The sequence below is a fragment of the Elgaria multicarinata genome, chromosome 5 (genome assembly GCF_023053635.1).
Source record: "Elgaria multicarinata webbii isolate HBS135686 ecotype San Diego chromosome 5, rElgMul1.1.pri, whole genome shotgun sequence".
Taxonomy (NCBI): domain Eukaryota; kingdom Metazoa; phylum Chordata; class Lepidosauria; order Squamata; family Anguidae; genus Elgaria; species Elgaria multicarinata.
Window position 1 is genome coordinate 47860147 of NC_086175.1, and position 15232 is coordinate 47875378.

Here is a 15232-nt window from a genome sequence, read left to right on the forward strand (position 1 = left end):
CCAACTTGCCATATCATTGTTATCCATGACAGAATTAGGATGGAATTTGAATGATCCCAAATGCCGTTGTGTTGTCCTTTTACGAAAGACAAGTCGTTATTTTTCAAAAGACGACTATGTATTCCTGGTGGAATTTGAAAACATCACAGGGAAAAAGATGTACAGAAGAGACCCGATCATTATCTGTTCACTAAGGCAGCTGAAGAATGTAGGAAGTTAAAAGACGCTGTGAACTAGGTTAGTACCAGCTTCTCAGATTTCAAGACGATTGCAAAGCTACAGGCTTCAGTTGAACAAACAAGAACATTCAGTTGGGAAATCAGAACATTTATTTGAAGCTCATTAATTTCAACAGAGTTGCCATATGCTGTGCAGCACAAACTATACCCAAGCGTCATTTCTCGGGGGGGTGATCCAAACCGGTAACATGCCTCCGCTTCCCCCTCCCCAGCAGCTTGTCTGTTTTGAAAAATGGAAGGATTTGATCGTTTCATTTTGTTTCTTTTAGTCAGTATTTAGACTAGAGCATTGTGCAAATGGCCTCTCAAAATTCTCGACGAATTCGGGAGACCATTTCACCACATTTCTCCAGAGGGAGGAGAAATTCTCAAGAGTTCCTCACAGGTAGGGCTCTCTTTTAAGTAAGGACTTTTGATTTTGTTTCTGTGCTGCCACAGCATCACCTGTGTTGGCAGGCTGCCCCCCTCCCATGTTGCATAGGGATGTCATGAGCACCAGGTCCAGGAATCTGGCAGAGTCTTCCATGCCCGGACCCCACCCACCGAGCCATGGGGAGCTCACGGACCCGCTCGTCGAGCAGCCGGGCTCCTGACAAGCAGTTCTAGCAGCCACCCGTCCCCCTTAGCAACCCACTATTTGCATAGAAATGGCGGCTTGAGATTTCCGTAAAAGTAATGTTGCACAAATGGTGGCCATAAGGAAGCCATTTAAGGAACACTGCAGGCATAAATGCTCTAAAGTGCAGCAAAAGAATTGCCAAAGTGCAGCCTCCATGTTGCAAAATTGGGGAAACAGTGGAAGGATACTCTGTAATAACTGTTTTTTTTAAAAAAAATCAAATAATAGTTTATTTTTAATTTTTAAAAAAGTCTGGAATACATAGTAACATATCTACAGAGTGCAAGCCACCTCATTATAGTGAAGGATCAGTCTTATGGATCCATTCTAATTTAAGCATCTGAATAGTGACACACAATACTCGAAAAGATTTGAGAAGCAAGGAAATCAAAGCAGTGAAGAACTGTAAACCGGAGATATATATATATATAGATATAGATATATACTTTCACTGCTTGTTTGATTGGTAATCAGAGGGCAACATAGCAGACATTGAGTTGATTGAAACAGCTGCTTCAAACAATCCTATTGAAGGTTACCAAAAAAAAAAAAACCACCCCATGGCAATTAGAGATCAAGAAGACCCATTAAGACATCTTGCACACTTTCGGTTTCTTCTCTGAAGCCAAATTACTCCAGTTCTCTTTTAATGAAATGTACTTTGATCACCTCTGTGATCCCATTTTACAGAAAATGGTAATAGAACAAGTGCTTTAGTATTTGTTTTACTGATTGGCTTCATCATGCTGTAGCTGCTGCTGATTGTAGGGAGATGTGGGGGAGAGAACACACTTCACTAATTATCAAAACTGCTGAATCCAACGATAGTAGGCGGGAGTGTGCCACAGATGACAAGTCTAATTTGATCTTGGAGATGCTTGTTTTTATGAATATATTTAACCATTTGGGCTGGTTAAATATAACTCTGATGTGGATGATCATGCTATTTTAAACAACAGTGCATCCTACAGTGTGTCTTTTTACAGTAAATACCTCAAGCTTGAGAAACAGTTCCACTCCCCATAGCTTTCAAGGGAAAGTTGGTTCCACGTATTTCTTCTTCATACCGTGCATAATTAAACTATGCAATTCACTACCACAAGATGTAGTGATGGACACCAGTTTGGCTTTCAAAGGGGGTTGGATAAATTCCTGGAGCAGAAGACTATCAATGGCTACTAGTCCAGATGGCAGTAAGCCTATGATCACCTGTTGCTGGGGAACATGGGTGGGAAAGTGCTGTTGCACTCATGTACTGCTTGCGGGTTCCTGGTGGACAGCTGGTTGGTCACCGAGGGAACAAGGTGCTGGACCTTTGGTCTGATCCGGCATGCCTCTTCTTACGTTCTGAGGTTCTTAAGCCTTTAGGATTCCAGACTTGCACCTCAATACCAATCAACTGAGGGCTGCTTCTTGCAATACTTTTTGTACCCAGGTAGAGGTATCCTGAGTACAAAACATACATGTGACAAGTGAGATACGACGGTTGTACTTGTGTAGAAAACTGCCTGACACTTTAAAATTTGCAATAGGACTGGAGTTCCGATCCATTCAAGGCTCAAAAATCCCGCACATAATACATACCCATCAATGTGGATGTACATCTGATTCCCACAGCCCTTCTAAAAGAGTCAGAAGGCAATTTCCTTCAGCCCAGTTAAATTTCAGAAAAAGCCTTGAAGACACATTCCAGTAGTCAACAGAACTGGAGACACGGCCAAAGGCAAAGGGAGCAGAGCCAAAAATTCAAAGAATTACCAACCCATTGCAGCTTAACGCTCTTAATGCCTGTCAATATGCTTTAGAAGAGTCATTTCAAACGTTCAGTATCAGGAAAAAAACAGCACAAAAGCCAAGGAATCATGAAACAATTGGTGGGAAAGGGGCGTGGCCATGTGGGAAATCCCAGAAGGCCAGACTTGGCCCCCACACCTGAGCTTCCATTACCCTGGGTTAGAAGGACCATGTAAATCTGGGACTTTGCTCATATAGATGTATGTGCATGTACCAACATGAAATACTCCATGTTACATATTTTTAAAAAAATCCCCACGGTCAAAGACCAGTTTTTAAGTTATGACTAGAAATTATTGGGAGGCATTATTAGGAAGCGATGTTGTCTCCATCCTGATTTTAAAGACTTAACAGGAGAGTTGAAGTTGAGAACAAAATAATAATAATAATAATAATAATAATAATAATAATAATAATAATAATTTATTTCTTACCCACCTCTCCCTCTGGATCGAGGCGGGGAACAACATCAAATATAAAAATACTATAAAATACATAAAACTGGTTAAAAACCTATACAACTTATAAAATATTTAAATAACAGTCAGACATTTTAAAATTCAACTGGGTAGGCCTGCCGGAAGAGATCAGTCTTTATAGCTTTTTTTAAAATCAGAAAGACTGTTAAGTTGATGAATATCTCCCAGCAGGCCATTCCACAGTCTGAGAGCAGCAGAAGAGAAGGTCCTCTGGGTAATGGGTACAAGCATCTATCTATCTATCCCATCTTCCCATGAAATAACAAAGGCAGCTTATAATGTACAGAGAATAAAATAATACACACACACACCAAAAAACCCACCATCAAATAACCATAACTCAGCAGTAGAATAGACAAACAATAGAAATGCTTTGGAAGCACAAGAAAACAGCAGAAGCTCCTACACATTTCAGAATCATTATCATTGTCACCCCAGTGACACCACATCCCCAAAACGTATTCTTAGTAGCAAATCTCAACATTGAAATAAAGAGGGGAAATAATAGCTTGAGAAGTAAAGAGAAGGAATCATTTTAAATTTAGTTGTTTTTCACATTATGATTATCTTTGTTTTTCTCTTATATTTAGTTTGTTTTTATGTAATATTTTAATTCAGATTTTGTTTTTAATCTGGATTTTACTGTTAGCAGTCGTGAGTGCCATTCTTGGGCAAAAAGGTGGGATACAAATTAAACAAATAAATCAGGAAACAAGGGCAGAATCCCATGGCCACTAGGCACTCCCACCTCGGTGCCCAGAAACCGCTCGCCCTGCCCCCTTCCCTGCCGCCTCGGAGCTGGCGTGTTCTTCCCGCCCCAGCTCCCTCTCCATGCTCAGGGACAGAGAGCAGAGTGGATGAAAAGGGGGCATGCAGGGAAGGAGAGCGCAGAAGTTCCTCTATGCAGCTTCCTATGCACCGTGTGGCCTCCACCACTCCTGCTCCAAAATCAAGCATCTAGCGAAAACTGCAGTGTGGACAGAGGGGCGGGAGGATTCCCGCCATGCTGCCACCGCCCTGCATAGAATAGTCGTTAGCGTCTGAGGTTGGACATGTATTTATTTATTTATTTAAAACATTTATATCCCACCCTATATCAATAAGATCTCAGGGCGGCATACAGATAAAAGCCTACAGTATGACTATCCTGATAGGGTTGCATCCTAAATAAATAAAACAGTCCATTAGTATAACAAACATTCAGGAGTTGAAGGGGGCTTGTTACCTAGTCTAATCCATGTTTATAGAAACAAAAACTTGTTTCATTTGGTTATGCAAATTTATTCATATCCACAAATATATGAATTCAAGTTTAAACTTACCAACAATTTCACTCGGTTCTTTATTGTAAAGTTTTTTGTTCCAATAGAGAAGCCTTAGGAAAGGAACGGAGACCAGAAGCACAAGACAAATTCCAACAAACATGTGTCCTGTAAATGCAGCAAAATCCACTCCCTGAGAATAAAAATACAGTTGAAGTAGAATAAATTACAACAGCTCAATGAAAATCAGAGTCAAGTGTAAGAAGCCAGCTACTGTTCCTCTAGTGCCTTCTTAGCAGCACAATAGAACAATGATATATTTCTGGTTTTGGACTTGAGATAAGATCCAGCCAAAAATGCAGAACTTTTAATTGTTATGTGTCCTTGATTTTGATGGGGAGTTAAGCATGTGCTAAATGCCCTTCCATTTAAATCAATCATTGCTTATTTTTAGAACAATCACTCCAGTTTTTTTCTACCCTGGGGCCACCTTCAGATGTAGTGCTAAACCATAGTTCAGTGCTATGTGAATAAGCCTCAGGCTGGTGTGCTCACCCCCTTCCCCTACTTATGCACATTTAGCGAAACAATGCTTTAGGGTTACATCCAAACCAATCCTATGTTGCATGATAATTATCATTGAATCTCACTACATTTCAGCACACGTTTGTAATTAATGGAAAAATGCTTTAATACACTCTTCCTCCCTAGATCTTAACCCTCTATATCAGTGCTGAAATGGAAAATCCAATACCCAGGTGAAATCCATATAACTAAGCCTGAAATCTTATGCACACTTACTTGGGTGACTCATTGAAGTTATGATTGGTTCAAGAGTAACAACAGATGAACAGAAAACACACACACACACACACACACACACATATCGTGGCCTGCTCCTGTTGGACTCTTCCCCCACAGGGTAAACTGTCATCTTGGCCTTGTGGGGAAGAAGAAAGAACAAGGGGACAGGAGCAGGCAGAAGAAACATCATGGCCTGCTCCTGTTGGACTCTCTCTCTCTCTCTTCCCCCCCTCCCTCCTGAACTCCTGTTCCTTGTGTGTCATGTCTTTATTAGACTGTAAGCCTGAGGGCAGGGACTGTCTTTTTTGCTATGTATAAGCCGCTCCGAGAGCCTTTTTTGGCTGAGGAGCGGGGTATAAATATGATAAATAAATAAATAAATAAATAATATATATATATTCCTGAAATAATTTTGTCATTGTTGGAAAAGCTTTAGCTTCAATCCATGCTTAAGTTAACTTTGGATGCAATCCTATGCATGTTTAGATAGAAAGAAGTCCTATAAAGAAGTCCATTCCCCCAAAATATGGGTAGCTAGGGGATGATGGAGTTGCAGGATTCTGTGTAGACATCCATAAGATTATGCCTTTCAGGAAGTTCAAGCACATTTTTAGAGTGAGGCTTAATAGACAACACTCCGCATCAAAGGTTGTTGTTTTTAATCTACTTCCTCCTATTGATGTGCTTACATGATTTCAGGTATCCCATATTCTCTATAATCAGTGCTCCTTATTAAGTCACCTAAGAAGGAAGTGTTCTCCATTATTCTGCAATCCAGGCATGACTCTTTCCATGATTGCTCAAAGTATATCATTTTACATCAGTGGACAGGCAAAAGAAAATTGGAGGGATGGAGGTTCAACAGGGGTTCATAGGGTTGCTAGGTATACACTACACTCTATACCTGCCTTCGGCAACCTTGTGCCCGCCAGATGTTTTGGGTTCCAGCATAGCCAATGTTCAGGAATGCTGGCAGCTGTAGTCTGAAATATCTGGAGGACACCAAGTTGGGGAAAGTCTGTCTAGACTCTGATGGGATGTTGTTCCTTTAAGAGTTCGAAAGAGGACTTTGGGAGTGGTGAAATATGGCTTCTATTGCACTGCAACATAGTGACCTGTTAAGCAAGTATCAGGGAATGGTTCTCGTAACCCTCCCCTTGGGATCCGGTCCCTGAGGCTATGGTTATGTTTGTTCTGTGTAAAAGAGAGGTCTCTCTTTACTTCAGCCCTTCCTTTTATACACACTCACACCCAATTCATGGAAGACTGTTTCCCAACAAGGCTTGGCCGCTCCCTTAATACTGCTACCATCATATAGCCTTTACTTAATCCTTTGGTCTCACTGAAAGACTACCTATAGTGATAAAGATGCCATGCTGTGAACAAAAGAACTTATAATTTATTAATTAATTATGCCAGAATTTTACCTGCTAGTTGAACCCACAACCCAAATTGCCCACAGGTTTCCAATTAGAAAGGATTCTGGGTTTTTTGACATTTTGGTGCAAACTTTGTTGGGAAAAGCTGATACTTGTAATTCTGCAACATGTGAGTGCCTGGATGATTTTTTAAGAAAATGTATACTACGAACACTACAGGAATTATGCTAATCTGTGGTCACACAAGGCCAATAGACATAACCACTTTGCTATATGCACACTCAATATACACTGAAGAAATATTTGCATAGCTTGGACTGGCCTTAGGTAGTTGCTTCTGCACCAAGAAGCAGTTCTTTCTTCCACAAATAATGATAAAAAGAAAACTTGGAATAGAAACAATGTGAAACAGAACTGGAAATATGAAGAAAAAAATGTTTGTTTGTTTTTTAAAAAATGATGAAATCTATTGAAATAAACCAATAATCACAGTAGCTCCTTCTTAAGTCATGAATAGAACATAAAGCCAGATCCAATGGACAAGCAGTCAAAGAAAGTCAGATAGTTCGAGAGAAGCACATTAAAAATAAATGACAGACTTTTAAAAGTTTCTGAAAGCTTTATGGCGTTAACCAGTAAAATACTCTGAAGCTCTAGGTGACACTTTTACTTTATGGTCTAATATTTTATGACCCCACCCCCCAGGACTGGTAAAGCTAAGATGTGAAATTGTTACAATCTCTGAAGCCGCAAAGTCACAGATGTTGAAAATTCATGGGCACACATAGTGCAACTATGTATCATCCTCAATTCCAGCCAATCCTGCACCACAAAAATAAATACAATCTAGATAGATAGATAGATAGATAGATAGATAGATAGATAGATAGATAGATAGATCTGACAATTTAATGCCTAAAATTTGAAGAAAAATACCTTAAAGTGTTACAGAAATAAACAGGGTAGGTTTCTAGTATTGTAGTGATAAATCCAATGGGTAGTCGACATGCAGCCACAATACAGCATTTCTAGGGGCAAGCCCCACTGCATGCAAAAATGCTGGCTTCTGGAAGAGGCACAACCCGCCCTTCCAGAAACAAGAATTTCACACACATCACAACTTGCCCCCGAAAGCACTTTATCATGGCCATGGATAGCCCTAGGCCAGCAGGGCTGGGTGCATGCAGACTGTGGCCACCATGGCCGGCCGCTTGCATGTCACCCTTATTGAATACTACCAAGTATAAGCATTTAGACTGACACTGATTTGATGTTTAGTTAGTTATAGGATTTTTAGGCTGCTTTTAAGGGTAGAACTCTCTAAAGGAAGTGCAAGAGATAAAAATACAAAAACATACTATTACAAATAGGCAATACATAAATATACAACAAAATTGTGAACCGCCCAGAGAGCTTCGGCTATTGGGCGGTATAAAAATGTAATAAATAAATAAATAAAATAAATAAATAAAACAATATAAAAAGAGATAACACCAGTAAAACCTGCAGCCCACAGGTTGTACAAAGACTGATGAAAACAGGTGGGTCTTCAGAATCTTACTGAAAACCTGCAAAGAAGGGCCTGACAAACCCTTGATGAAAGCTGATTCAAGAGATGCTGAAAAGGTCCTCTGTTAGGAAAAAGGACTCTTCACTTTTTACAATGATGTTCATAGAGGGTAGAGCAGGACTTCATCCAATGATTCCGCCTCTTATGTGCATCGGGTTAAATCAGTAAGAGAACCTAGGAGCACAGTACACTGAATTTGCACAAGTGTTGGTTTATACCAGTGTAACATCATTAGTGGTAGCGCTGGGCTATAGTTGGATGCTACCCACACTGCAATTTTAAATTTCACTATGCTTTGGAATTCAGTTTCTCCAAAGATGCAGATAGGACCAGGTAAAAAATGAAAGAGGTGTCAAGGAGGTCCACAGCCCAATATCTGTTGACTTGGGCATCAAAAACCATTTCCCAAGTGACAATCACACCCCAAAAATGCTTTCTTATCATTAATGTGAAAAATTATAATACAAGAAGGATTTACTTTATCATCCACTTGCAAGCTAGTAAATGCTATTCCAAACAGGGATGGAGGAGAAATTTGTTTGGTTCACATTTTAATGCAAACTTACCTAATTTGCACTTCCAAAACCAATATATAAACCAAAAAGTTATTATACTTAGGTATTCACACTTTTCCAAAGTTGGTGTCAAAATAGATATCAAGCTCTGGCTAGCATTTTAACAGTTTGTATTTTAAGCTATATTTTAAACGCTGGCAATAAAGTTTTCACTCTATCTGTTTAATTGATATTTAACTGTTGTCTTTGTTTTTGGTTTTATTTTATTGTGTATCTTGTTTTTTGTTTTAATTTGCATTTTAATATCATTAAAATCAATATAATTAAGGGTAGTATGTAAATGCCATAAAGAAATAAAGAAATAAGGCTTCAATCTTATACCCACTTGCCTGAAAATAAGCTCCATTAAACTTAAATGGGACTTACTTTTGAGTAGACATGTATAGGATTGCACTATAAATAAATAAAATATTGTCACAGCATGCCATCCTAGATTGGCTTGAAATTGCCAGTGCAATTGTTGCATACCAATCGTTATATCCTGACTGTTAAAACATTTTTCTGATTTAAAAGATCAGACTGAAAGTCTTATTTTTAATGACTATTCACAATCTAAGCTATGAAGAAAGATACCTCTTCACTTATGTAAATGGGTGCCTACAATTTTCAGTGTTTTGTGGTCTGGAGAATAGGGGCTATAACTCAGCACTGAGAAATATTTTCCACTTTAATTCATGTGTGTATTTCTTCAAAGTCCATCCTTCTCACCACATTTTAATAAATAAGTTGTGGCCAATCTAAATGTATTCAGACAGTCTTTGAACAATATAGTTTCCAATCTAGCATGCGGTGGAACCTATAAAACAGGAACAGGATACCATGAACCCAGGAAATAGATGCCTAATATCCAATGTACAACTTTTGCCCAAACCTGCTCTCCTCCCTCTGACCTCCCTCTGGCTGCCCCATTCCTCTCCCCTCCCCCTGTTTTTATTTTTTTATTTTTTTTATTTACAGATAAAAAAATTTTTTAAAAAAATGGGGGGAAAGAACGGGACAGCCGGAGGGAGAGGAAGAGAGAGACAGTCTCTTCCACGGTGCCTGGACCCAGCTCTCCTGACTCAGAGCTCCCAGAGCCCCCCCTTTCCTGTCCAGTCGATGGCAACCAATCAGGGGTCGCCATCAGCTGTGACACACCTCCACAGCTAAAAAAAGTCGGGGTACGTGCCCAACTTTTTTTAAGCAGAGTTTCAGGGGGTTACCCCTGGATGGCTTTGGGATATAGATGACCTGCCGCCACTCTGGATCCACCCTGGGGCAAAGCCCTTGTCAAGATATATCCTGGTCCAGCATTCTGTTCACAGAGTGGCAAACCGGCTGCCTATAGAAAGCCCACAAACAGGGAGTGAGTACAATAGCACCTCACACTCATGTTCCCCAGCAACTAGTATACATAGGCATACTGCCTCTGGTACTGGAGGTAGCATCTAGCCATCATGGTTAGAAACCCCTAATAGCCTTATCCCCCATAAATTTGTTTAATCCCTTTTTAAAGCCAACCAAATTGCTGGCCATCACTACACCTTGTGGTAGCAAGCGGTGTTTGAAGACGTACTTCTTTTTACCTATCCTGAATCTCCCACCGTTCAACTTCATTGGATGACCCCAGCTTCTAGTCTTATGAGAGAGGGAGAAAAACAACTCTCAGTCCACTTTCTCCTCACCATGCATAATTTTGTACACCTCAATCATGTCCCCCTTTATTCGCCTTTTTTCTAAGCTAAACAGTCCTGGCCATTGTATCCCTTGTAACCATTGTAACCTTTCTATGCAGGGGAGTTACTCCAGCCTCTTGATCATTTCAGTTGTCCTTTCCAACTCTTTTCAGATCTCCATTATCCCTTACAGAATAAGCCTGATAAAAAGTAACAACTAATTCTACGCAATAGTGCCAGAAAAGGTGTTGTCTTTCAGTTTTCAGCACAGTTGGGAGACTAGATCAGCACTAGTGAACAGAGCAACATCTGTATTTCTTTTCAGTAACACAATAGAGAACAATACATACCACCTTCTTGAGCTCCTGCTTTGAAACAATAATCACATTTGGTGGATCACCAATTGCTGTAGAAGCCCCTCCAATGTTTGTGAAAATTACTTCGGCAATCAGGACATGCCTGGGATCAAGATTAAGCACCTCACATAACCTGCAGTTACACAGAGAAGAAACAAAATTAGATGCTTTATTTATTGATTCATTCATTCTTTTACTGCATTTATAGCTCGCCTTTTCCCCCTATTGCAAGGAACCTAAATCGGCCCTCCTCCTGTCAATTTTACCCTTACAACAACCCTGTGAGGTTAGTTAGGCTGAGAGTCAGTCACTGCCCCAAAGTCACCCAATGAGTTTCATCGCCAAGTGGAGACCTGGATCTCCCAAGTCCCAGTTCAACACTCTAACCCCTACACACTTCACTGACTTTAACAGCTGATTTCTAAAAATATTGGTTTATGGGAAGGGGAAGATCCCATTTAAGTCACTATTAGATTGCACCTTTAGGGCAGTATCCACTAGGGCTCTTCCATGCACGTTTAGCCCAGCAGAGCCATATTCTGTAGTTGTTAAAAGAGTTGTCAATTTCATCCTCCAATTTGTTGCTTCCTGAGCAGAGGGAGGGGGGAACTCACAAGTTCTTTGACAAGTAGGGAGTATGGCTCTGTTGGGCTAAATGAAGTAATGGGTGGAGAGGATGAAAATGACCATTATATTTACAAGAAGGGAATATGCCTCTGTGGGGGTCTTGTGATCATGCGCATTTGCACAAGATCACCGGTAAATAATTTACCACCCCATTCATACAAATTTCAATATCACCCCCTTAAAAAGAAAAAGAAAGAGAAGACCTAGTTTGCACAAATTGCCACCATAAAAACAAAACAAAAAACAAACTGAATAAAAGCTGCCTGGGCCAAACCAGAAAAATACAGCAACTTTTCATCCCCAAAACATAGTTCTCATAAATCCCTAACCTTGACCTTCTGCATGCCAAGGATGTGCTCTACTGTAGAGCTATGTTTCCTCCATATAACTCCCTATTTCAAATGTCACCGTTAGCAATGACATTACAAGAGGACCTTAGAAAAGCCATTCCTTCTCTCTCTCTCTCTCTCTCTCTCTCATTTACTCTCAACAGCCACATGCAATATATGAATAATTATGTAGACATTGCTAGTATCTCGCCTTACAATCTGTGTGAAGCACTTTGAACACTGAAAATGTACTTAAAGGCTGGCTAGTGCTATATTATTATTACTATATTATCATCACCGTCATCATCATCATCATCTATATGACTCTTTATTGCAGGGGTGGGCAATTTGCAGCTGTCCAGTAGTTTTGGACTCAGGCTGATGCTGAGAAGAGTTGGAGTCCAACCATATCTGGAGAGCCACAGGTTGCCTACCCCTGCTTTGTCGAATTATTTAAGGAATAGTTTGAGATGAAACTGAAAACTGCTTCAAGATTTACTCAAACACAAAGCGGTACATAAATATTGCTCATAAATATATAAAAACCCAATGCCTTGTAGAACATCTCCACAAAGAGATAAGAACACTAATTCATACAACTAGATTATCATTTTGTTTAAAAACTCATAGACTTTTCTTGACGGAGCTCAAACACACATTTTTCAAAAGGATATTCCCTACCAGAGTCTATGAAATCAATTCTAATATGGAGATTAATAAATTGTGTCTTTTAAGTGATGCTGTAGGACTCTTGTTACAGATACATGCTTAGACAAGATTTACCACTTTTAATATGCAAAAGCAATTTTGGATAGCATTGCGGCACAAGTAGAAGTGAGCTGTTTTAAGAACAGTTTAAAATACAAGTCATGGACTTCCCTTTTTTAAAAAAATAAAAACCTGAGTTCACAACAAAATGTGACAAGAAAATAAGATCATATTTCACGCATTGCTGGGAAAAGGTTAAAGCCTTATTGCCAAGGAATCAGGAGAATTTTCTAGTAAGCTTCATCACCATGGTAATAGCAGCTTACAACACCATTTTAAAATTGGCCTAAGGAAGCCTCAGGAAGACAGCGACAAAATAAAGTGAATGACTAACACAACAGTGTAATAAGGGAGGGGAAATGCAGCTTGTTAAAACACCAGATTTTTAAAAAATTTAGAAACTGCTTATTTAAACAACAGACAGGAAAATTGAAAGGTTTTGTCCAGTGACATCTGCTTATGAAAAATATCTACATCTCCAAATTGTTATCAGGTAAATCAACTTCAACATTTTGCAGCATATCTGAAACAACTGATGCTTTAACAATTCAACATAAGTGTATCAAGTTGTTTGAACTCTCCAAACCAACCTCCAGGGCAAACTGCAAACCAGAAAACAGGCAGGGAGGAGGGGAATCTCTACCAGCAGCCTTCTCCAACCCAGTACCTTCCAGATATGTTGGACTACAATTCCCATTACCCCAGCCAGAATGGTCTGTGATATGTGATGGGGGTTGTAGTCCAGTATCCCCTGTCCACTCCAAACCTGTCTATTCTTTATCCCAGACATATGGAAATTGGTTATGAGTCTAGAGGAGAGAGGTACTTTGCATATGGTCAGAGGTTATTATTCAACATTTTCAAGACTGAGTTATAGCATTGAAAGTAGGTCCTGTTGCTAACTTCTGGTGAACCCTGGCTCATATTAAACCCTTGGGCTGCAGCCAAAGTCACATAGGTAAACTTCTTCGTCTGTATCCTCCCCACAAATATACTCTGGATGATCCCACAACCCTCCAGAGCAGACTTGAGTGTGCACAGGAGCTACCCAGAAATGGTATTCCTCCTGCTGGTGGATGCATACCATTGGATACAATCCTTATCTTTATTCACATTGATGGAATAGTTCTTTCAGTGTCAGGTTTGCTTGATTTTTGAAAAGTTGGATGGGTTTTAAAACAAAAAAATCATGCATCTAGAAGGAAGTGATCCCTGACACCTTAAAAACTTTGTTGTACTTGCTTTCTTGCTTTTTGGCAATGGGCATGCATTTTTTCTACTTAGAAATTCATGAATTCAAGGCCTTACATCATGCAGTATGGCTCCATTGCTAAATGAGAAGCTCTATGACTTTACTTTGTCTGAAGTCATGGGCCATCTCACTATGTGCCATCTCACATAGAAGTCATGGGTTTGTAGAGACCTAGTGATTTTCACTAATGGAGAGCCCATGGCATTCTTTACATGCTTAAAAGGCACTCATTTTATGGGTGCTGTACATCTTCTAGCATAGAGCTTTTTTAAAGCCTGACTAGGCTACTAACTTGACAATTAGGAAGGTATCTGCATATAACTGGAGTTCCCATACTTTGCATACTCACAAAAAAGGCAACTCCTATTAATTCATGATCATGGAATTTAAGTACATTGGGTGCTAACAGCATTCACATTATCTTCAGGATTCTTTGCAGGACAATAAAATATATTGGACAATGTACTAGGGTGATAACAACAAAATACATGTATAAATATATGTATAAATACATGTATAAATACATGACTGAACTCCATATGAACATATTAGCTTAAGGAGCTCCTGTAGGGTAGTCATATGTCCTCTTTTACAGAGCTCTATTTAAAGGGCTGTCCAGTCCAAGTCCAGTTTAAAGGTAAAGAACCATCAGAACGAAGAATTGAACCTTTAAGTCATCAGTCAACAGCATCTGGACAGGAGGATGAACAAGGTACAACTTTGACCTGGCCGATGATGAGCTGTACTGTATTTCTATTTGAATTATAATAAATATTTGTAAATTTGTATCTACACATATAAATTAGCATTTGCAAATTTTATGCAAATATATGCCCCCAATTTGTCCTCTTTATTGGTGATGCATGTCTTCTTTGGGGCAATTCATAAGTAGCAGCCCATGGATCTTGACAGGTTCAGTGTTGGTGCCTATGCCTCGGTTCAGCATCCCATGGCTTGCACTGCTGGTTGTCCAGCTGGATCCTTCGCACCCACCATCTTGTTTTGGAATGTCTCTGGTCTTTTCAGAAAAAGATCAGAATGACCAGGCTTCATCCCAAAGACCCTAGCCCCAAGCCTGCCCTGGCTTGTAGAACCATGAAATAGATCCGCAGCTCCAAATGAAAAGGCAAAGAACAGGGAGAGGAAAGGAGCAGCAGCTCAACAATCCAGCTATAGTGTGTGTGTGTGTGTGTTAAAAAAACCATTGCAAAAGGTCTCCGTATTCTTGATTAAAACAAGATTTGTTATAAACCAGGGTTGGGAATCTTTTTCAGACTGAGAGCTGAAATGGCTGCAAGCAAGCATATCAGTGGTGGCATGCCAGCATGGTATCATTATTATTATTATTTATTTATTTATTTATATAGCACCATCAATGTACATGGTGCTGTACAGAGTAAAACAGTAAATAGCGAGACCCTGCCGCATAGGCTTACATTCTAATAAAACCATGATAAAACAATAAGGAGGGGAAGAGAAAGCAAACAGGCACAGGGTAGGGTAAACAGGCACAGGGTAGGGTAA

At 39.7% G+C, this 15232-nt stretch overlaps 1 protein-coding gene across 1 annotated transcript in view; it reads right to left on the reverse strand.

The window, feature by feature from the left end:
- Nucleotides 1-15232, reverse strand: part of OCA2 (OCA2 melanosomal transmembrane protein) — a 175383-nt gene that overhangs the window by 69701 nt on the left and 90450 nt on the right. The window contains exons 14-15 of the mRNA XM_063127501.1: nt 10727-10865; nt 4454-4586 (exon numbers count right to left, since the gene is read on the reverse strand). Of these exons, the coding sequence (XP_062983571.1) occupies nt 4454-4586; nt 10727-10865 (272 nt within the window). The remainder of the gene's footprint in view (nt 1-4453; nt 4587-10726; nt 10866-15232) is intronic.